Below are 24,223 nucleotides of genomic sequence, written 5' to 3' on the forward strand. Positions count from 1 at the left end.
TTTACCTTATTTCACCCCAAGATATTTGACAGCAGCATTTAGTCTCAGCCAAAACAAAGAAAACACTTATTTTCTTGATGCAAAAAAAAACATTTTATTGTCTTGTTTAAATGTAAAATGTAAAAAAAAAAAAAAAAAAAAAGAAAAGAAGTCCAATTGTCAATACACAAATGATTAGTGATTGAAAGTTGTTGTGAAAAGGTCAGATGGATGCAAGTAGTTCTATAAACAGTGTCAGAAGTCAACAGCTTATACATTCATTCTCTTTTTGGGACCCAACAGTGTTACAGAACGACATTAGAACAAACAGTATTAAACCCTAACCCTAAACACGGGATACCGCCGAGTGTATCAGTGTGTCAATAATAAATACCTCATTGTGAGGAAAGAACAACCTTTTGCCAAGGCTATACAGGAAATGTTCCTACCATTATCAAATAAATATTAGGTTCCACTTAAACACAGCCTAAGTCCACCTTCATATCCATAGCTCTCTGTCTAACGAGACGCTTTGATCACTATGAACTCACTGGTCTACTGTATCTGCATCTGTACATGACACCAACATCCAGCGACATCAGTCTCTGTTTTGCCCGTGACTCATGTCTGTGCTGGCGGCTCCGCAGACGAACGCCGTGTCATTAGAGAACCGTCACCTCGAAACACTCGTTATCTGATGCCCTTAAAAGACAACATGTTCTGTATTCATTTGGTAGCTGCCACGTCTAGAAGAGACAAGAGAAAGAATAGGAATAAAAAGAAAGCCTTTGCTGCGTATAAATCATCATCTTGCATGTGATAATAAAGCTGCAGAAACATTAATCCAAGCTACAAGTTTGAAACGCTATGAGGTTAAAGTTTTAAATCCTTTTAAGGACATATTTCTGGTACTACGTTAAATGCATAAATGATGCACCAATGATTCGGTTTGTGAGTGAAAAATCAACAACAGCTCCACATAAAGATGTTTTACCTTTGGCATATGTCATAGATCTGTAAAACAGTTCATGTTAAAGTTATTGAATGCTCATAAAGGTATTGAACATTTAAAGCCAAATGGCCTTAAAACTATTGCATGTCTTAGCCTGTTCATGCATGGATTATGAGAACCTCAGTCAAGATTTTCTCCCTGTGTGCATGTTTTTTTCAGGAACCAATTTTTCATGATGTTACAAAATTGTCCACTCACATGATTAATGACAAATTTCTCCTAGAACAAAATAAATATTCAGAAAGTTTAACAATTCTATTAATTCTTGGATGTTACTTGATGCCAGCATTTTTTCGTTTAGCCCTGCTATGGGAGTATTTACACAAAATTCCTGAGGTACTTGGCATTGCTGGCTCTCTGTCGGCCATCTTGATTTTGAATAAAAAAAATACTGCACTTCCACCAACTGGCCGATGGGTGGCAGTGTATAGAGCGATGGACAAACGTTCACTGTGTTGGTTGATATGCACTTACAACACTTAATACAAAAAACTGCTCTTGAGTAGCTGTCCAATACAGTGACCACTATGCATGAACTATGCATCTTTAAATGAGCTTGAGGTTTACTCCGGTCCTTACCTCATTGTGTGGTATACAGTGGTGAAAATCCACCATTTCTGAGACTAACTTTTCTGATCTTGTTGTGTAGAGTTGTCTGGGGATCTGTGGAGACAGAGAGTAGACAGGGACAATGTTTACAGTGCGCTTCGTTAATGTATTATTGAACCGGGGGGCATTCAAGTGAAAGCAAGCACTCCCCAAAAACTGCAGGAGACTCTACCTCCAGCGACTACTGCACAGCACAAGTGTATTTGATTATGAAACGGCTGAAGATACTCAAGACCATCCACACAAATAGTTCATCTGTTCATCTTGCTTGTGAGCAAGAAAAATATTGTAGTTTGTTAGAGCAGATTAGCCTATGTCAGCCTAAGGTTTGAGGTTAGTGGTTTAGTCATTTGTTAGGCACAGACGGTGTACCTCGATACTGAGACGTATGTTTTCGATTGAGGCAAAATGTTCTTGCTCAGAGTGTTGGGACTGGGAGGAGGCAGAACTTGAAGAACATGGTAATGTGGACACTTGAGTTAAGACCCCATCGTCATTCTCAAATACCGGGTTCACCCTCAAAGTATTCTCAAAGGCATACGGAGCGAGGGTGTGCCTGATGGTGTGGAGGAGATCAGATGGTGAACACAAATGCTGGCGTAAGGGCAGCAAACGTTGTACAAGTTACATAAGTATACTTACACCAACGTTACAGCCTTCCTGGTTCTTACGCATTTCTTGTTTATGAATATTAAAATGCCAATGACGGCACAGACGAGGCAGAGGCTCCCCACGAGGCAGATCACAATGAGCTGAGGGTCAACAGGCATCGACACCAGCTCGTGACAGCGTTCTCCATGGTAGTGCCAGTATTTACCTACAGGGCACCTGAAACAGAACAGATAATAGGTTGAACTACATGTAGCACCTTGATAAGGCGGTAATGCCTCCACCATCTGGACCAGAGTCACATAATATGTGCAGTGAAGACTTTTGAGAATTTGAGAAAGCTTTTGCCTAACTGAATACTTCAGAGAGATATTCCATTCACTGGAGTTGTGGCCAAAAACATATTTTGTAAGGTCACTGTGATCTTTGACCTTTCACCAATACATTCCAACCAGTTGAAGAGTCTGAGAAGACATTTGTGCCAAATCTGAAGAAATTCTGTAAAGTTGCCCCTGAGATATTACGCCAACAATTCAAGTTGGGACCAAAAAGATGTTTTGTATCATCATGGTGACCTTTGACTTTTGACCAAATGCTGATCCATTCCTCCGAGAGGAAGTTTGTACCAAATTTAACGCCATTACATAAAGGTCTTCCTGGACTTTTGCATTGAAAAGTTGAGTCGAGGATGTGTTTTGTTGGACCACAGCTACCTTTCACTGACAAATTTCAGTTGTTTGAGACTTGAGTCCAAGTGAATATTTATGCTAAATGTGAAGACAGATATTGTGTTTGTTGGTTATGATTAAAAAATATGTTTTGTAAGGTCATGGTGATCTTTGATCTTTCACAACCAAATTCTAATCAATTCCTCCTTGGGGGCAAATGGACGTTTGAAGCAAGTTTAAAGAAATTCTGTGAATATGTTCCTGAGATTTTGCATTGGAAAGATGAGTCAGAGCCAAACAGGTGTTTTGTTGGGCAAAATTTGACCACCAAACATGACTGAGTTCATACTTGAGTCTAACTGAATATTTGTGCCAAAGTTAAGGAAACTCCTCCAAGGATATGCGTTCACTGAAGTTATGACCAAAGACATGGTTTGTGGGGTCATGGTGACCTTTAACCTTTCACCAAACCTCCTAAATTAAAACTGTGAATACGCATGTGCACAAAGCCACTTCAAAGGAACATCCATATACTATACATTAGCTTTGAGACTACCGTGTATGCCGACATGTAAGATTTAAGAGTTGGCTCCAATTGCTAGTTGGCTACATTGATACATAAATACGCTCCTCCGTACAGTTTTGTGATTAGCGACTCATTTCTTTCAGTTCGATCTGGTTATGATAACGTGCACTCACCGGCCACTTTATTAGGCACACCTTGCTAGTAAAAGGTTGGACCCCCTTTTGACTTCAGAACTGCCTTAATTCTTTGTGGCATACTTTCAACAAAGTGTTGGAAATATTCCTCAGAGATTTTGGTCCATACTGCTATGATGTGGACTGTGGAGGCCATTGGAGTACAGTGAACTCATTGTCATGTTCAAGAAACTAGTTTGAGATGATATGAGCTTTGTGACATGGTGTATAATCCTGCTGGAAGTAGCTAGAAGATCAGAAGATGGGTCTAGTGTGGTCATAAAGGGATGGACATGGCCAGCAACAATACTCAGGTAGGCTGTGGCATTTAAACCATGCTCAATTTGTGAACCGTTGATACAAGGCAGGATGGATCTGCACTTTAATGTTGTTTACGTCAAATTCTGACCCTGCCGGAGCTGCAATCAAGACTTGTCAGACCAGGAAATGTTTTTCCAGTTTCCTGTTCTTAGCCGACAGGTGTGGCACCCAGTGTGGTCTTCTGCTGTTGTAGGCTGTCTTCTTCAAGGTTGGATGTGTTGTGCGTTCAGAGATGGTATTCTACATTCCTCAGTTGTAACAAGTGGTTATTTGAGTTACTGTTGCCTTTCTATCACCTCCAACCAGTCTGCCCATTCTCCTCTGACCTCTCACATCAACAAGGCATTTTCATCCACACAACTGCAGCTCACTGGATATTTTCTCTTTTTTGGACCATCCTCTGTAAACTCAAGAGATGGTCGTGCATGAAAATCCCAGTAGATCAGCAGTTTCTGAAATACTCAGCAAGTTGTCTTGATCACCCCTACATGCCTAAATGCACTGAACTGCAGCCATGTGATTGGCTGATTAGCTATTTGTGTTAACAAGCAATCAGGTACCAGGTGTACCTAATTAAGTAGCAAGTGAGTGTATTTTGAGAATGCACTGTTTCTCAGTAGTCAACTCTCTTGGATCGTTGGAAAAAAAATAAAAAGCAAAAACATGGTGGATGACCATTCTTAGGTTTCTGCAAATTATGACACGAAAAGTAATTGCTTGCAGACAGGAAAAAAAAGCAAAAACAATAAGATATGCTTTTAAAACAGTTTGCAATGACATCCCGTCCAAGGTCACTGCCTTTCACCCATCAGCTCATGTGTACCTGCAGGTGGCTCCGTGCCCTGGGATTATTTCACACTGGCCCCCGTTCAGGCAGTAGTTCGGCTGCAGCGCACAGGTGCTCTGACAGGGCAGGCCGTCCACGGTGCTGTACCCAGGATCACACAAGCACTCGGCTTCTTCGGTCCAGCTGTTCACCACGCAGCGCGAGAACTCATTGCACGCCAGGAACTTGCAGGGATCTGCTTGGTCAGCTGAAGCAAACGGGGAGAGCCCAGGGCCAGAAGAGAGCAACAGGAGAAAAAGAGAGATGAAAGAGCATTAACACGAATGCAGTCAAGGGCGTTTTGATTGATGTGACTGGCTGTGTCTGCCTTCAGTAAGGTGTGTTAATAGTGAGGCCACGTGCAGTCGTGAGCTCCTCCAACCCAAACATATACATTAGATTTACAGGCCGCAAACAGGCTGCACGGTGCAGGTGTGAGCTGGGGACAGGCACTACGACCTTGTGGCATGGATGAGCATAATTCACTTCAAGCATGGACTATGGATTTTTTTTTTCTCCTCTTCATGCGGGTGCCTACATCCTGCAATCACATCTTCCAGAATGGCAATATTTCACTTATCCAACAGGGGACTCAAATGTGGCTGCGCTTTTCGCTCGAAGGCGCACACATCTAAGGTCATTCAATAATAGAGCAGAGGGAAAGAAAATCACTACGGCCGAATGTTTTCTGGACCAGACAGTGATCATTCAGTGTAAAGCAAGGGCACCTCACCTGGCTCGACCTCCAAGGAGCGACTGTCAATCTCGATGTCGAGCCGTTTGGATGCTGCGTTGCAGAAGTCCTCGAGCACACAGTGAACCGCCTCCGTGACATTATAAGGTACCGGCTTGTCCAGTTTCATCCTGCTGTTCACCACGACGCTTCCGTTCCTGAAGTTTAGAATTTCCAGCTGCTTAAACCCAGTCAAATTGGACTGTAAATATGGCAAAAGCTGTGGGGAATGAAAGAGAAGGCTGATCAGTTCGTGAGCAATTTCAGTTTTACCTTTCGATTTTAAATTCCTTAGTGATTAGAGCAGTTAGTGGATCAGTGAGAGAAACACACTGGTTGGCTGCTTGTACATAGCTGAAAAGGAACTGCAAAAACAAAGACTGATTTCATCACTGATATTTAGGTTAATTAAATTAAAGCCGGATGCATGTCAGCGTCATGTGTCAGTAAAGATCTGCATCATCCTGAGGAGACGACCAGGTGGAGCAGAGAACACTCTAAATCCTGACAAAACAACAAAAACCCGGGGACGTCATTTCACGGCTGATTTTTAAACATTCGGGTCACATTTTACTGCGCGAGCGCTATGAATAGTTCATAATTAAATTTTGATGCGAGGGTGGGTAATCAGACACAGAACTTGAATTGGGGTTGGGTTTATAAGCACATGAACACGGAATGGGCTCACAGCAATCACAGAGGAGCTGGAGAAAACACCAGAAAAGATCAGGAGTTTAAGAAATACTTGCATGGCAAATAAAACTCTCTCAGCTCCAACTGAAATCTATTATATACAGCGCCTTACACCACCGTACCTTACAGTGAGTGATCAGTACATTTGACTATTTTTCAAGTTTAGTAGATTTGGAAGCTTTTAGGGGTGAAACAAAGTACAGTCTGGCTATACACTAGCTGCAGAGATGAGCCTGAGACGAAGCTAATTCATGTATCTGTTTTTACTGGTTTTAATAACTGAAAACATCAAAATATAATCCTTATTTAGAAAAGGATATTTCAAGCTGGCACTGACTGCCATCTCTGCACCGTCTGACGCTGCTGTGGCGAACATGATTTACCTTGATGCTGTATTTAAATCGCAAATTAAAAGAATTACATAACAGAAAAATGTGTTAAAGTAGCTCATAAATATAAATGGCTGAAAAATTGCGACTTTCGTACAGACTGCACTTCCCTGCTTCTCTGTTGCAGAGGAACACCTGCTTTAAAAAGAAAAAAAAAACATATCTCCACAGCCACATTTTAACTTAAGCTTAACTTTTCACTCAGACTTGCAGCTCAGATAACCGAGAAACCAATCTATTAAGACAGATTCCTGAGGACGGTGGTGCAATTTAGGTGGAGGGGAAGTCAAACAGCTCGTATAATGGAACTGCGCCGATGTCCATCGATCTGAACCGCGCTGCTTCCAGCCACCATGTTCACTACAGATGGGGGCCGACATCACCTACCACAGTGTGAGAGGGAGAGATAACGATGCCTTAGCAGGGCTGGCTGTCGAGCGAGAGATAAGGAGGCCTTAAGGAGCTCTGCTGTGATTGGGTTACTTCACTTATTACTGACAAACACTTTACTGAGGGCTAGTTCCCTATAGCGAACAGTCTCCCAGGGGAGAGTCGAACTACAAGAGGGTTTAACATCCTGAATAAAATGAGCAGCAGCTTCTATACAACTGGACGCACGGCTTGGTGTTTGGTCGTACATTTGTCTCATTGTGGAAGTTATACATGTCCACTGCAGATTACCAATCTGTCCCAATTGGCAGAACTGGCACACAAGGTCAAATTCTTTCATTCTTTCACAACAATCCTCTGCGGAGTCAGAATGCTGAATTCAGAGATACTACAGACCCCTTCACGGTTTGTAAACAATCAGTGCGTTTACATGCATGTGAAAAAAAACTAATTATTGCCTTAATCGGACTATAACAGGAGAACTTAAGTGCATGCAAACATGTTACTTAAAATCGGAGATCTCAATATCCGATTGAGACACTCATGCGATTGGAATCGGGAGTTTTCAATTGGATGATGCGTGTGCGCATGCTCCACCACCACTGCGTTGTCGTGTGACCCCGGAACAAAATCGTCCAAGAAAGAAGAGAAACAAAGCCACTAGAAGAACCGTCTGAGGGATAGCGCGGATCTTACCTGCACCAGAAGTAGCGCGAACATTACGTATAAGATTTAAAAAAAAAATACTATTATTCGTCTGGTTGTTGTTTGAAATGCCGGTCCGCCATATGAACGACTCTTGTTTATTATATGACGTAATAGGACAACCCGGAAATCGGGCCGTATTATGGTATTATCCCGCTGAAAAGACACGCATCGCCACCTAGTGTGGAAAAGTTATTCGATTTTCTTGCGCTGCATGTAAACTGGGACAAGGACTGTAGTGAGAAAGTCGAATTTTAAGCATAGCTGAATTAAGTTCTGCATGTAAATGCACTGAATGCGATGTTTTTTTGATGGGCGGGGCTTAACTGGATGCATCACATCTCAAACACTATAGTCTGTAAATGGCGGTTAGCATATTTCAATGGACTGTTTTGTCAAGAATGGACAAGGAAAATGCATATTTTAGAGAATATACTAATATGCTCACTCCCGAGACTGTGCTATTTCAAAAAGTTGACTGACTGATAGGACTATATTCACCGACCCCTACACTCCAACTCACTGGATGGACGATTTGACCAAAGGAGGACACAGAGGGGATGAAGTCTGGTCTGTCTTTACCAAGTGAAGTCTTTCCAACAAAGATATTGCAAGAAGTAAGTGGAAACACTGCGGGTAAAGTAGTAAAAGCAACTTGTGCTTGGACACCCGTGAAACACACAACTAAAGTTATGTTAGCTTGCGGTTAGCATTGGCATTAATATGTAACAAGAATTCCCCTAATAATGACTAACTTTAAGTAATTTGTCATAAAGTAAAAAGTAATCATCCATCCAGTGAGTGATGGACGATTTGACAGGACTACCCACCATGCAATGGCCAGACATTTACATGGACCTAACTGACAAACCCAGCATCTACATGAAATAAAAGTTGAAGGCATACAAATAACTTGTAAGTGAAGTGAAGTCTCTCCTACAAAGACATTACAAGATGTAAGTGACGCCACTGTAGCAAAAGCAACTTCTGCCTGGACACGCCTGAAAGACACAACTAACATTGCGTTAGCTAGCAGTAGCATTAGCATTAATGCATTAGCATTAATGTGTAACAAGAATCCCCTAAATAAGTATTAATTTAGCATAATTTCAGTCACAATTTAGTCTCACGCATAATGTTATCCTGGCAGAAACAGATATGTCCATAACACATTAATCTTATCTGATAACAAGTGTGTGCGTTGTTGATTGTCTCACTCCAGTCTTTTCTTTTAATCGGCAAAGCCAAACCAAAGTTGTCTACGACTGGCAGTGTGATAAAGATGACATTTTCACAAATGAAAGTGACAGTGTTCGCCTCAAGCTTCCCTCTGTCCTGCCTCCAGCTAACATTGTGACATCACAGTGATGTAAGGCCACGAAGGCGTCTATAGAACCCTTCGTTGCCTTTATATACTAAACCTTTGCAGAAATGGCACAAAAAAAAAATGGCACAAACACATCCATCATTTCCTACTTTTTACAGCATCACATTTGCTTCTCTATGGTTACACATGTATCTACTGGTTCTTGTTCTGGAAAAGCCAGTGAAATGTCCCTTTCGCTAAAGTGAAATAAGTGAAATATAAGGCTGCCATGAAATATTTTTTTCAGATTTATTGCAGAAAGTCGTTCCAACCTCCATGTCCAATTTTTATTGGTTGCTTCACAAACCAGTAGGTACAGGAGTAATGGAGGAGTGTGGCAGAAGAAAACAGGGGAATTGCAAGCTACTGTAGGCTAATGGTTCACACACACATATATATAAATATATGAGAGACAGTAAATATACACCGTCACAAATGGGCTTCAGTATCCACCAACACATTAGACTATGTCCATTTAAATGGGCTGCATAATGTATAATATTTGACATGTATTCGGTATACCTTCACCCATTTTTCAGTGATATATGAACCACCTTATATAGGTCTGAAATGTATGTTTCAGAGCGTTCCTTCTTTTCTTAAAAAGCCCATTTAAAGGAAGATTTATTGCTGATTCCTAATGGGTTACTGACAATAGATAGTATACAGTAAATACTTACCAGTTCAAACGTGTGACACCATTAGCTTTGCCAGGAAGCTAAATAAATCAATTAATAGGGAGAACTGCAGAAACCACAGTTTGGGCAACCATTAAAGATTGGAGATGGAGAGTTATTGTCATCATTGCATTTATTTGCCTGTAATGTCTGTCCTTGAGTGTGATTTGTATTGTACTTCATTCTATTCCCTGACTCGGTGAAGTCTGTGTCAAAACATTTTGTCCTGTTTCGACTTTAAAAGATCAAGTGTATAGAAATGGCTATTATATACCATATCCCATTTATCCACTTGCCCCAGTAGCTCACATTCCCTCTGCTCCTTGACATTGCGTCGAAGCCCAAAATCCAATTTATATCGATGCATCTCCTCGGTTTGAGGCCTTTTACGTAACACACACTGCAGGGCACCTCTGAGCAAACCTAAAAATATGTCCCCTCTGTCAACCTGGGGGTAAGCCTTGAAACTAAATGGGAATGTCAAGTGATGCGTCTTTCTTTGATGCAGGCTAACAGGTGCAGCGTGAAAGAGACATGATGTTCTGCATGCCTGCAACTAATACAAACTGAAACGCCCTTCTTGCAAAAACAGAGAAATGTACGCTTTCCTTACACACAATTGCTCCCATTCCCTATATATTATATAGTTGTACATATACAGACTATTAAACCAAGTAACCCATTCAGCTGCTGCAGCTTGCATGCAAACACAAACTTGACTGACGTTCCACTAAGCAGATTTAACCATTAATAGCTCACTCTGTGTGGTGCTGGAACTGACCAGAATTACTCAAAGCTTCTTACTTCCAGTCACAAACCAATGACTAAGGCAGACCCAGGTCTCATGATTCAGACTACTTTACTCTCAACTGTGTGCAAGGCAGCACACTTTTAGCGGCCGCAAAACGCTGAAATCTGTGTAATGTTTGTATTATGTCTGCTAAGAACATTATCAGATTGTTTTGCCCCACATGAATGAATTTATTCATTCATTCACTCTGCATGTTTGTCTTGAAGGCACCAGACGTGCAACAAAGTATGACCAACAGGTGCACAAAAATCAATTCTGCACATTTTGGGGAAAAATAATCAGCCTATATGGACTTTTCAAGAAGAAAACAACGTGCACGTAAATATTAATTTTATAGTCTGACACATAGTCACAAGCGCTTGCTACATTGTGATACATAGCAACATTTATAGTACACCACAGCAGAAGTTTTAACTGTACAATGCTTAACTCCTTTAAAGGAATAATATGCGCGTTTGATTTCTTGCTGACTATTTTTTTTTGGTTTACTTATAGAGGCAAACAGGGCATAGCACATACAAAAATTACAAAAGAAAAAGCTCCCTCAAAGCGCCCTCAAAATGCATGAACACAACAAGTAAAGATGCTAACAATCAGATGGCGAGATGGTTTCCAAGGATCAGCACACAACCTCTGGAAGTCAATACTCAAAACTTGCTTATTGCAGCTGGATACAAGCAGTGTTGTGTGCATTGAGCCACTTTTTTACACATTCAGCACACACACACAAAATGGACAACTAGTGGACGTTGCTGAATTTGAAATAAAAATTTGTTTTTCTCCTAATTTCTATCGGATTTCATCATTTCGGACACTAATTGACACGGATTGAAAAAACAACGACTGCATCTGATTTTAGCCCTAAAATAATCTAGACAGGGCATGAAAACACAAAAACTGTAACATAATTCAGAACATTAAGGCAAAACACACAAAGACCATGCCAACATTACATCCAGACTCACAGATAAAAACCAATAAGCATTAGATGTCCTACTGATTAATGAAAAGATGAAAGCAAACCTAAAAAAAAAAAAAAAAACAACTAAAGCGGAGCATTTTGGAAATGTTAGAAATGTTGGTGCTCTCAGAATGTATTAGATACTGCATTCGGAAAAGGTTAGTAAGAGAAGCGAAAAGATCGTGCTCTCTCTGAGGCATTTTAGATAGAAGTTCCAATATGGAAATTTTAAATAAAAAATACCGGTATGGAGGCTAAAGTCGTCTGTCTCCCAGGCCCAGATTTACTGGAAGCTCCAGGGTTTGGCGAGTGTCTGGACCCAGAGTGCTGTGTCTAAGTGAAACAGAATAATTTCACCATCTTTATACTGCTGACAGAATGGCTCCTCTGAAATGAAAGCATGAGATACTGCAGATTTGACCTGGAATTTGGCGATTGTTCATAAAAAATAAAATGTATTGATCAAAAAATATCTTTATGTTTTAAATAAAACGACGTTAAGGTTAAGGCTTGCATAGTGCATCCTCACATGTGCAGGACAACAGAATTTGGGACACCAAATTGGGGCCATTTCTTAAATAGAAGTAGTAAATAGTACATTTTTTTTATTATCTTATAAGATTTGATCTAAAACCAAAACATAACAATAAACATTGCACAAATGTGTCACATATTAACTGCTTGTGACTTACAAAAGCAAGTATGACAACGAAGCATGGAGAAGCATGATATCCAGAACAAAAGCTTGTGTACCTACCAGTTCAAGAAACGTATTCTCCAGTGACTTATATTCAGGGGAGCTCTTGTTGAACAGGTCATCAGAAAACATCATGTTGGTGACCCTTAAGCTAAAGAAAACCACTAACTCTTTGTTTTTAGCCACTGTTGCCATCAGAGGTGTGCTGGCTTGTCTCATGGCTGGGGCGGCCGTGGATTCATACGGGCGTTCATCGTACTCAGAAGCGAATCCACTGCCATTTTCTTGGTCGGTCAGTTCCATCTCTGTTGCGTTTCGACTTGGCCCTGCATCCTGTTGAATGACGGATGTATCAGCAGGAAGGTCCACTGTTCCCGGGGCCACTCCACTCGAATCATTACTATCCTGTGGGCCTTCTTCGCGTTCCACTGGGTCTGGCAGTGGCTCCTCATCATCTTCTGGTTCAATGGCTTGAACTGGGTTTTCTTTCGATGATGGGGTGGGAACTGGGATTGCTGCTTCCGTGACGGATACCTCTGGAACTGTGGGTTCTGTAGACTGTGGTAGGTCAACGGTAATCTCAGCAGGTGCATCAGTAAGCACTGGTTGAGGTTGGGAGTCTGGAGTTGCCACAGAAAGGTCTTCATTGTCTGGATATTCCTCAGCTGGTTTAGGTTCTTGTAAAATAAAACAAAGAATTTATAAGTAGAAGGAGTTATATTGTAATATATGTACCCTAACTGCTACATGCAGGTATGTCTGCAGTACAACAGGACACTCAGTCATCATGATATGTTACAAATATTATATCTTTATGCCTTTGACTGATTGTTCAAGGACATGTCAACCACATTTATTCTGTTTTCAGTTGTTGTTGTTGTTGACCTCCATTCACCCATTTTACCACCGACTCCATGTTTTCCCTTTTGAAGTAATTAGCCTAGCATTTATTAGCCATTTATGTACTGGAGGCATGTAGCAACAACATATAATACGTACCACATACAGTAACATCAGTTTATGGTTTTACAAAGAATAGAGTATATACTTAAACCTCTCTTTGCTAACAATGTTTGTGCAATCATTTTGTAGAGTTTTGTAGAGGTATTAAGGTAGCTAGCAAAGACACTCCTCAATTTGGAAAGTAATGTGTTATTATGAAAAACAAAACTACGTTTAAACTTCCCCTAAAATCTCATATTGAACATTATTGTCCATGCACAAATTAAATAAATAATGTGTAATGTGTTAATAAGTCAGCATAAGATACGCTAGCTAGATTTTGCGCTAACCTAAGCTAATCATTTACCGCACAGAGGTAAATACCAAAGGTTGAGCTGGTTTTAATGAAAACTCCACAGAATTTAAAATGGAGTTCTGCTAGTTTGACAAAGTTCGTCTGCACAGCAGGAGTTAGTAGTGAGTTGACCATGGGCAGGCTGCTGCTTGTTATTGGGTTTTAATAGGACGTACTGGCCCAGCAGGGAGCATCTCCATGTGTGACACCAACCTACCAAGTCTACCTCTTCCGCCAATCCCGTTTCCTGTGAGATCTGAATGTTTATGAGAGGTTTGTGGCTGAGCAAAAGTTGGCGTACTGTTTATTTGTGACCAAGTTTCTCTCAGATGTGGGAAAAGGATTCAAAATGTTACAGTGAAAAAGGTGAAATTGAAATGAAATGAAACTACAAACAAAGTCACCTAGTAATCACAAATAAATGTGGATGTGGTGATTTATTAAATAAAAGGCCATCCACAGAGTTTGCGTTATTATATTAACATATAACTTTTGTCGTCTTTGGTTCTTATGTCCTTATGTCAACTGTTTTATTTACATGTACCCACTTGAGCTGTTGTATCTTGTGTCTTGGGTCTCAAAGTAATAACAGCGGCTCATCCTGCGACCGCTTTAATCACCACTTCCCGTCAGTCGAATCAAGGCATTGAAACCAGTTAGTCGGCTAAGTTGAGGTTGAGGTTTTCCCTGTCAATAGCTGTAAATGGTGTCCGTGTCACAGCCGGATGTTGGGTTGATCGATAAAGCTTTGAACACTAAAACGTATTTCTGCCTAACATCCTGCTTTATAAACCACATTGAACCAGACTCACCGTCTGTCACCTGATCCTCAGTTTCAGCCTTACTTCCTTCGTCTTGTTCAGTCGGTGGTATGTCCTCCACCTCTGCCTCTGCTTCCTCTTCTGGTGGCAGAACGTCTTCGGCCTCCTCGGCAGATTCTTGTGCAGACTCCTCCTCCTCCTCTACTGCCGCCATTAGAGGATTCTCCGCAGCCGATGTGGCTTCTGGCGTGACGTTGGGGATAAAAGGCACGAAGGTGTGTGTTTCCGCTTCGATGGTATAGGCTTCTAACGAGTTCCCAATCACAGCCACGGTGGGGAAGAACCTTTGGGTGGGAGTGCTGTCCTCTGTCGGTGCCGGCATAGTGTCCGATACTACTGTCTCAAGATGGTTCATGCCGAGCTCCGCAACCGGATAAACTGTGTTTACTGCAAAGGAAGAGTTAGAACACCTGTACACCTTTAAACTCCCACTTTCAGCACACTTTTGTGTCTGTTCAGTTGAATGCGAGTATGATATTTTGCTTACCAGCCTCAAAGCTGAGCGTCTCTATATCCAGAGGCAGCGAGGGCTCCTCTTTTAAGGCCTTCACGATTATGTACTTGAGCTTAGGAGCATTGATGTCCTCGCCATTCTCCGTGTCTGCCGCCTCCAAACCCTCGGGTTCATCGTTGAGCTCCGTTTCTCCATTAAAGACAACAGCGTAGCGCACAGACACGTCCTCCGATCTGATCAACACAACAAATCATGTCAGAAACCGTCACAGCAGACAGACTGCACTGGTAATGGATGTTAACTCAGGCAGAAATCTCTGAGCTGCACACAGAAAGACAATACTTTGGGGGATGTCATAGTTTCTCTTGTGACAGGAGCAATGAATTGCTTCAATAAAAGTAATTTCAGGGAGAAAGAAACAAGAAATTCATGCTCTTTTATTTTTTACTGTTTTGCATTTTAGCTAAATCATGCACCATTGCCAAGCAAATAAATTGTGCCAAGTATTTAATAAAAACCCACCGAAAGCCCAGAACACGGATGTCTTTGAATCCTGGAACTTTTTTGAACACATGAAGCATCTATGGAAAGAAAATAAAGTCAGAATAAATGAAAGAAGTATTAGAACCTCTTTGTAAATTAAAAAGATTTTATGTTCTGCGTTATTCCTACATCTTAGGTAGAAACCATCTGAATAAAATAAGATCTGGGGTGTCACTAATCATAATACAGGATTTTTTTTGGACATACTGAATGTTTTCATTGCACAATAACATTAACAGCAAATGTCTAACATGTCTTTTTTTCAGGTAATTGATCTCAATACGTAATCGTCACCATCAGCAGGTGCTCTGCTTTCGGCCATTTACACCATCAAAAGTCATTCTTAAGAGCTGTGGTTAAAGTGTCTGTCAGCGCCTTCTTACTTAGAGATAATCTATATGATTAGATCACACTATTCCAAGCTGACAGTCATTTAGCGGCCTTAACTTAAGCCACTTGATGGGATATTGAGAGATTTACACCTAATGATATAATAAAATAGAAGCTGGTCATCTTCCTTTTCTCGTCACCGACGCTGCCATCAAGAAAGGCTTTCGAGGTTTGAGGGGATTGTTGAGACTAAGAAGATTTTGTTTGAGAAGAGGATGCAGGATGATGGCGGAACAGGCGTTTGTTTGCCAAGGTTGGAAAGTTTTGTTGGAAAGGTAAAACCTCACCTTGTCTGTGAGCTCTCTCGTCGCGTCGCTGAACTGCGGAGCCTCGGGGTCGCTGAGCAGTTCGCTGTACGTCCGGTCCACAATGGTGACGCTGAACTCCACAATGTATTCCTCATAGTTCTCTTTTATCATGTTGGGATCCTCTTCAATCTGGCAAACAAGGTTGATTTTACATGTTTATGCATTCCAATGCACATTTAAAGGTGTGAAATGGGGCATTGAAGCTTAAAACGATTGACAGTTGACTGACCACGTCTGTCTCGGTTGGAAGCAGAATGAAAGGAGGAGTCCAGGTGCCTGAGAGAAACAGCAGCTTATTAATATTATGAGGTACAATGCAACACCTTTGGAGTTCATGGAGGCCTTTAACAGCTTTAGTTGAACAGTATTGACATTCATGTGTCGAGCTTACATTCCCTGTCTGGTTCTATGGTTCCAGCTTCAATCCTGAAAATGAAAGAATATTGATTGTTAGGAATCTTCTTTTTAATAAATAATCCAGTTAGAGTAAGATTTAGAGGACATGGAATAGATGACAAATATTATTATTTGACTATGGTGGAGAAAGTTTACTTCAGCCTTCCATCAAAGCACAACAGTGCATAATCACATAGAGGAAATTCACATGTGCATCCAAATTACAGAGGTGAGTTTGTGCCTACCCTTCACTTCCAGACTCCTCAGCTACTCTCTGGGAAGAAAAAAACAAAAGGTATAAGCCATTACAGTTTAATGTAAAGTGGACTTGTAGAGGTTTTGTTATGGCGGTGGCTCACCCTGGCCACCATGTCAAGGTGCTCCTGAGAGCTGCTGAAATTCTGGGCCAGGTCGTCCATGCACAGGTTTTCATGTTGGCAGGTGTAAACCCAGGCTCTGTACTCCTCTGAGTTTGGGACTCTGTCCAAGAAGATTCGAAATGCCTCCCAAATCGCTTCTTGGCAAACTGAAGATAGGTTTTTCAGAAAAATGCATCAGAAGTAGCAATGGGTCTGTACGTGACATGCCATCTAATCTCGTGTGAAACAGACAAAGAAAAAGGAAAGGTTATTAGAAGTGCTTTATGTAGATGAAACTGGGACAGACTGGATGAAAATTACACTGGTGTTCAAGGAAAGTGCATCGCCGATGTGTCGCTCTGGACCTCCGCTGGCCTTGCAGTGGCAGTGAAGGTGCCTTTGGGTTGTGCACGGTATTCATTTGTCTTAAAGGTGCAGAGGTATGCCTGCGGAGATCTTGTTCTTTAGTGCTCTTCGCACCTATTCTTGCAAATCATATTCAGTGCGGTCTGCACAGAATATTTGCATGACAATTCATTTTTGTGGCCGTGATGACCCCTGCCAGTCCTTGTTGCCCCTTTTATTCTGCGTATTTAAATCTGTGATGCACTTTCCTTGAACGCAGTATTCAGTATGAAGAAGTCAAGTAACTGAGAATAAAGAGAATTGTTGATATCGATTGTGGCATCCCTGCGGGTCAGAGTAAGTAATAATTCAGGGATCGTAATTGGCTTTTTACTCCCTTGGAAAAACAAATTCACGGCACACTATACATCATACATATGACTCATACATACTCCCAAAACGCAGCACTGAATGCAGTAACGGATGTAATGGGGACAGTACAAAGAAGTAATATTGCTCATTTTTTGCTCATAAATGTGAACTTGTGTGTTTAAATTCATCAGCAGAAAGAACCCCAAAGCTACAGTATGTATTTATCTGCCTCCGTGGGTGAAACAAGCAAACACATTGTCCAATATCTTGATGCCTGTGGGAAATTTATTTTTCAACAAACTCATTTCTGGAGCGATGTGATTACCTCCAATACACCAAATTAATTAATCCGCCTCATTTTAAAATCATATGCCACAGCAGCTGCCACGGAACAGTTTGTATTACAAACCAATTATAACAGCCGAGGTGGCAATCTTAGCGTCTTAAATCACCCACAGTCCATGCCTCTCGTTCAAGGGATGCTTGCATATGAATTCATTAAACCTTGTGTCTTCAAAAGGCTTCAGCGTTTCCATCTGTGCCACGCTTTAAATAATTAAAATAAACATCCACGTCAGCTATAGTCGTGTGTTTGCATTCGTTGATAAGGTTTAGAGAACCACACATGTTTGAGTGAATTAAACTCATTTTATAATCTTTGCAAAATGCTCCAGAAAACATCAAAGAAGACTTCTTTTGACCATCTTGTGACAATGCAATGTTCTTCCAGGAAACGTTTGGACCTGTCATTTGTGTGGATGTTACTTAGACATGTACCACCCACCTAGACCAGACCAGGCACCCCCACCCCATAGCAATGACACTCTTAGATGGGACCAATCGAGTGGTTTAGGAACAACTCAAAAAACAGCGCAAGGTGTTTGACATGGCCTCAAAATCTTTGGGATCCCAAACTGATCAAGAATCTGTGGGATACACTGGAACACAGAGGTCCCTCCCCTCAACCAATAGGACCCAAAGACCCCCACTAATTACATTCTGTTGCCAGACACCACAGGACACCCTCAGAAGGTCCATGTCCATTCTCTGATGAGTCACAACTGTTTAGGATGCACAAGGGAGACGTGGTCATAATGATATTCCTCAAAATCTTACCACATTATCTCTTACCTCTGAGCTTGTAATAGGCCCGGTGGCTACCAATGACTGCTTTCATTGTCTCCTGAGGACACACTTTGACACCCGTGGTTAAGACCGCCGACCTCTTCGTCCGACGGCCATCCTGCTCTCCTCTGACGTTGGTTGCATGCCTGATCGGCCTAGAGGCTTCTAGGAAGTGCCGGTACCTCACATCCCTGAGTCCAGAAAAGCCATTGTCACGAAGGTCTGCAAGAGCGTCAGCGTTACAAAGTTAGACAGGATTTATTTATTTATTTATTTATTTTTTACTCGTCACGCATAAAACGCACCACACATGAATAATTAAACACTCCATGATAAGTAGCTGTTACCGTGAGGCTTCTCACTCAGCAGTACGAAGTGATGATTGGCGTAATTAACAACTGAGGGGTGACGAGACAAAATTGCTCTCCGTGTACTAAATGCTCTGTAGTTAGCGACACACTGCGCATAAATTACGTGGAATGGTTTTGTCTTGAGCTTCCTTAAACTTACACTTTAGTGTGTACTTTGTTGTCTCTTGCCACCCTCACAGATTCATACAAGTGAAATGCTGAGTTACTGGAGTGTCGATTTAGATAATAACCTTTGTTTGTCTCGTACTATCGGAAATCAGGCAGTTAACACTTACACCCGCAGAGGATTACCCAGTTTGACTGATACTAAATCCAGCAAGGTGCCTCATGGCAATTGTCCAGGTCTCTTACTGTAACTACTGCTTGTTTTGCCACTGCTTATAAACAGCAACAGCTTTCCTGGGAGGAGTATATTATACATGGAGGTTCTTTATTTAGGACCGTTTAGGACAAAGAAATCCTGTTAGTGTGTGTGGATATTATTAAGAATGGCAGAAAACTAGAGATGTGTAACAGGTAAGAATGGCTTTTTACTGGGCAGTATTCTGGTGAATGAGCAGAAATACACACCTTTGTATTAAGGAAATACGTGTTCAAAAGCAGGCATGACTGTTTCCAAAAATCAAATCGTGGAGATGCTGCACACAGGATCAAGGAAACTGCCCTCATTTTATCACCTTAGCAAAGGTCAGTCAGACTGGTAGTTCTCCATTATTACAAAAGCCAGTGTGCCCATCAACACTCGTTCACCGCCGAATACAGCTAGTTTAGAAGAAAGGCACTCATTGTGATGCCAGGTGGTAAACCTCAGAGGACTTCTTAAGACAATAAGCCAGGATTTATGAGCCCCAAAACACACACTAGAGGTTACGGACCCAAATAATAAATGGTGCCTCGTTGGGATTAGGACACAGAATGAAACAGAAAACTAAAAAGAGCAAGTAACTGTAAATAATATGATTACTGTTGCAATAGTATTTGACACAGAGCTTTTAGCTAAATATGCTGCAGTTCTAGGGCAATAAACAACAGGGCCAGGATGTGTCTGCCTCTTTATAAAACTGCAAAACTGGCCCACATTCGACTGGATAAAGAACAAAAAAGACCTAGCGGGAGCATGTTGTCAGCTGAAAACATCTACAGACTGTACCCTGTTGATGCAAGTGTTGCTCGGGGATCATCAATAAAATACTTTGATACTGAGATTCTCCTTTAGTCCTGCACCTGTGATGTGTCCTCTTGTTATTTACGGCCACACAACTGAGTAAAAATATAAGTAAAAAAACACGCTTGATATAAAAGTTTAGCTTATAAGCTTAATGTAGCATTTTGACACTGTGGTGTACATCTGGTACATTCAACTACTTACATTGTTCATTTAGATACAGTAAGTTGCATGTCTTTAAGTTCTCGGCTATGTTGCAATTTTGGCAAAATATGTAGCTGAGTATTACTTTCTCTTGGTTGAAAGTCACACGGTTGTGTGGTGGCTGCATGGAGTGGGGGTGACACCAGGACACTGGAACTCACTGTTAAACCCTCTTGAGGGACTGGCCTTCCAAATGTGTCTTGCCCCGAATCTTGGCACAAGCGAGAAGTGTTGGTTGACATGTAGTCACATATCCCATCACTTCGTACTGTTGGCTAAGCTAGTTAGCTGGTGTTTTCTTGTTGGTTGCTATTTGCTAGCTTACAGCTAGCCTGCTGGTCGTTTTTTTCACTTGGGCTGGGCTTTTAAATGTGTTTTTCCTCTGATCTTGGCACAAAGGATTATAACATCTCATCCTGTGTAATAATGAATGTTAGTCAGATACAGATGCACAAGAAAAAGATCACGCCTAGTATTTATTTGCATTGAATTTCAGTTATGTCTGTGTTTACAAATCTCACTCAGTATATACTGCATGATCCCTTGAGTCTTATTTTGCTAATCATTTCAGTTAGAGTCTTGTGCCTTTACCCTAATTTCGGGGTGGACTTCAGTTTTGCTGACCTCTTTTAAGGACCCACTTTACTCGAGTATATGCCTGCTTGTCCTTTCGATGCTTATCCCTGATAAAGTTACGGAAACTTTTTCCTCATATGTGAGCACCCTTTTTGTCTTCAAATGCAGAACGAGACCACCAACGAAAACAGCAACATATTAGCAGAAAATTGACATTTAACCTGCGCTATTGGCCGATCTTGATCTGTTATGAGATGGTAGGGTGATTATAAAATGTTAAAAACAACTTACTACACGACAAATTTATAGTGAGGATATTGTACATGGCTATAACAACAATAATAATGACAAATTTTAACAGAAAATATCTAAAAGGATCTTCCAAGTTATTTTTAATTAAGCTTTAACAGAGCAATATTTTATCCGTAGCATTCACCTGTTTAAAAATAGATGTTACATGTGTGATGTTGTAGCGTTAACTGACTAAATCCTGCAAAGAAAACCCCAAGTAAATGATTTTTGTGTTGATCTCAGTGTTACGTTGACTTCACATAGAAAATGTGTTGTGACAGAATAGCTGCTTTACTAATGATGTTTGTGAAGCTTATAATGTTTTGAAGAGACACCTATATGTAAAGTACGAATGTTTCAGTAGGCATTACTGAGGAATTAGAATAAAACTTCAGAAATAAAAAGGCCGCAGACAAAGCTGTCCATTGATGTTTCGCATAAAAACCGTACTATACATAAATAATAACCTCAACAATGAATAATATTGTTTTCCTCTAATCCAAATTTGGCCAGACATCAAGCACATGCAAAGAATGCGTGGGCATTCACGTTGTGATCTGTAGCTTTGTGGGTAAACGTCCCCCCGGTTTAGTGGCTGCTAGGCAGACCCATTCAGAGAAATGTTTTCCAAACCTTTCAGCAGGTTAAGGGGAAGCCTGACATTTTGTCAAATCGTGTGCGTCATTATTAAGAAACACACTACTGAGAAGGCATTTGAATTGTTTTTTTTGTTTTTTTGGTTCTGTAAGCCCGAAGCCTGACTCGCACATGCACAGACACGAGGGCCCTGCCAGAGAGGAGGGAGTGTTGAAGCGGGCCTTAATGCCTGGTGCTGCGGCAAAAAGGCCTCGCAGCAGAATTACAAGCCAGAAAAGATTAGCGTCCTGCGACACTAGGAACAGAATGGCTTTTGTTTCCTGCAGGATAATGAGCACACCCGGGCACATCACACCGGACGAGACACCCAGTGCCGGCAAAAAAAAATGTTATCTCCGGTGAAATTATGAGAACATCTTTTGTACATCATTTAAACGAGTATTCCTGATCATAAAGGTGACTTGGAATCTACATGAAGTCTACAAAGGAGTTCCTTAGATTGGAGAGACACATTCACTTCAAACTGGAAAACACAGTTGCTCCTGAAGAAGGTCAACTCTTAAAAATATATGGCAAAATAGTGTAATTTTCTCTTTCATTTTCCAAATTTATGTCACTTGTGAGGCCGATGTGATGAGGAAAGCTAATTAAAAATAACAAGGGACTGTTCTCTATGGCACCCTCACATGCAACCATTGAAATGTGCTGTATGAAAGAAAAACATAAACCTATAACACATACTCTATGGGATCCTTACCTTTGATTTGACTTGCTTGCAGCGTAAACAGACACAAAGTGAGGAATAGTCCCGACTTCAAAAGCATGATGGGCTAATTTATGTGTTGTTCAAGCCTGAAGTTGTCATTTGTGAAGAGATAGTTGCGAGCAACCACAACAATAAAATCCAGAGTCTCTTTATCTTAAGTCCATTAGCAGAGTGTGCACAAGCCTCTTCATGCGTGCTGGCAAGCTCTTAACGGCATCAAATCAGGGATTCCAATCCAATCCTATACTTGTAGTTCCTGGTCAGTTTCCCAAGTGGCTAGTTCCTGGATGTCCTGCAGATGACAGGCGTGGCCGTATGGATGAATGAGCAGTGGGAAGGTAGGGAAGGAGCGCAGGAGATGGAATTTTGGCTCAGGAGCTTCCTCCTACGCTGTCAGTGTGACAACAATGACGAGGTTAAAAAAGCAGGCTCCTGTTTTGAGCCTAATCTCTTTACCTTCTTCTTGCTGCTTGTAATCCCTGCGGGACCACATGGCCGCCAGGCCTCATCCTGTTAGTCACCTTCTGGACTCTCATCTGGACAAACTTGGCCAAGACCGGATAACTACTCCACACAGTGGCCGCAGCTTGATGGCTGACACCGAGCCTCTTTGTGTGTTCTTGTCCCCCTCTACATGCCACTGTCACACTGGCTAACTCTTCCTCTATTCTGCCTCAGTCTAGAGCCCTTCCCTCTGGGGCGCCCACAGCAAATCTGTGCCTCTCAGGCCAGTGATTTTGGACGTCGGGAGAGGTCAGGATTGCAGTTTTGTTGCTGTCCCGTTCACCGGCCAAACAGTGAACTTCATTCTTTTTGTAGCTGCACATCCAAGTTCAGCCTTTAAGTCTGCTCCTCTGCCTGTAAAGACCAATGTTTGCACCTATCCTACCTCCTACCTACTTCTTATTTGATCTTCCTCCTCCCTAATTCTGCATGATAGAAAACAAGCTATTCCACTTACACTATGTACATTTCTCTTCTTCTCCTTGACCAAAGAATAAAGCAGTCTCCTTCAAGACGTGGTTGCAACCAAAAGAAGTCATTAGAAACAGCAGAGTGGTGTATTGGGGTGTATCCGTGTTAGCCTCCACCCTCTGTGAAGAGGATTAGCTGAAGCAAATTGGTTGTTAGCAATTTCCTGCGGTAAAGCCTCTTCAGGATATTCCTAATCCATTCAGGTGGTTTTGTGATTTTATTGCTCAACTTTAGAGTGGCACATTTTAAAGCAGTATTCTTTTATTTTTTTGTCCTGCTAGGGGCACACTTCCTCTAGAAGCAGAACTAATTTGAAATTGCACCACATCAGAAAGTGTTTATGGCAAATTCATCAGCGAATAAAGGCTTATTTACACAACTGCCAGATGTGGAACAACAGAAGAGTTTATTTGGAGATGTGTTTCTGGAAACCTCACAAAGAAAAGTTCAGCTTTTTCTCATGCTCTTTTTTTTTTTGTCTGAATGGAGCTGCAGAGTTCAATGATCATACCTTTCGAGTGAGACGCTGAGATTTTACGACAACCTATGTTGCCAAGCTTTAAGTTTGTGGACCATTCCAAACTATGATTATTATGTAGGAAATAATATTCACAGGAATCAATGGTCAGCGGTCAGGATGATGATAATTACCGTCTTCTGCAATAGCAGTGCTCTACCGCGCCACATAAGTTACTTCTAAAAATACTAGATCAACAGAATACC

The 24,223-nt window shown here is 41.3% G+C and overlaps 1 protein-coding gene across 6 annotated transcripts; it reads right to left on the reverse strand.

The window, feature by feature from the left end:
• Nucleotides 1-108: 108 nt before the first annotated feature.
• impg1b (interphotoreceptor matrix proteoglycan 1b) lies at nucleotides 109-23,550 on the reverse strand. Of its 6 annotated transcripts, XM_047611383.1 has the most exons (19): nucleotides 22,517-23,550; nucleotides 18,562-18,777; nucleotides 16,714-16,880; nucleotides 16,600-16,628; nucleotides 16,350-16,384; nucleotides 16,188-16,234; nucleotides 15,938-16,087; nucleotides 15,240-15,298; nucleotides 14,751-14,950; nucleotides 14,255-14,650; nucleotides 12,206-12,822; nucleotides 11,692-11,781; nucleotides 5,457-5,676; nucleotides 4,721-4,931; nucleotides 2,243-2,428; nucleotides 1,973-2,156; nucleotides 1,571-1,654; nucleotides 974-993; nucleotides 109-725 (listed from the first exon to the last, which is right to left on the reverse strand). In XM_047611383.1, exons 1-19 carry the CDS (start codon nucleotides 22,581-22,583, stop codon nucleotides 683-685), a joined length of 3,021 nt encoding a protein of 1,006 aa, XP_047467339.1. In that variant the 5' UTR covers nucleotides 22,584-23,550; the 3' UTR covers nucleotides 109-682. The 6 variants fall into 6 exon arrangements, 5 of the variants coding, with proteins under 5 accessions (XP_047467339.1, XP_047467338.1, XP_047467337.1 ...); XR_007114671.1 differs by lacking the exon at nucleotides 1,973-2,156; XM_047611382.1 differs by lacking the exon at nucleotides 974-993 and having other exon boundaries at nucleotides 4,721-4,919.
• Between the last annotated feature and the right edge of the window lie 673 nt (nucleotides 23,551-24,223).

This window comes from Mugil cephalus, chromosome 17 (assembly GCF_022458985.1).
Source record: "Mugil cephalus isolate CIBA_MC_2020 chromosome 17, CIBA_Mcephalus_1.1, whole genome shotgun sequence".
NCBI lineage: Eukaryota > Metazoa > Chordata > Actinopteri > Mugiliformes > Mugilidae > Mugil > Mugil cephalus.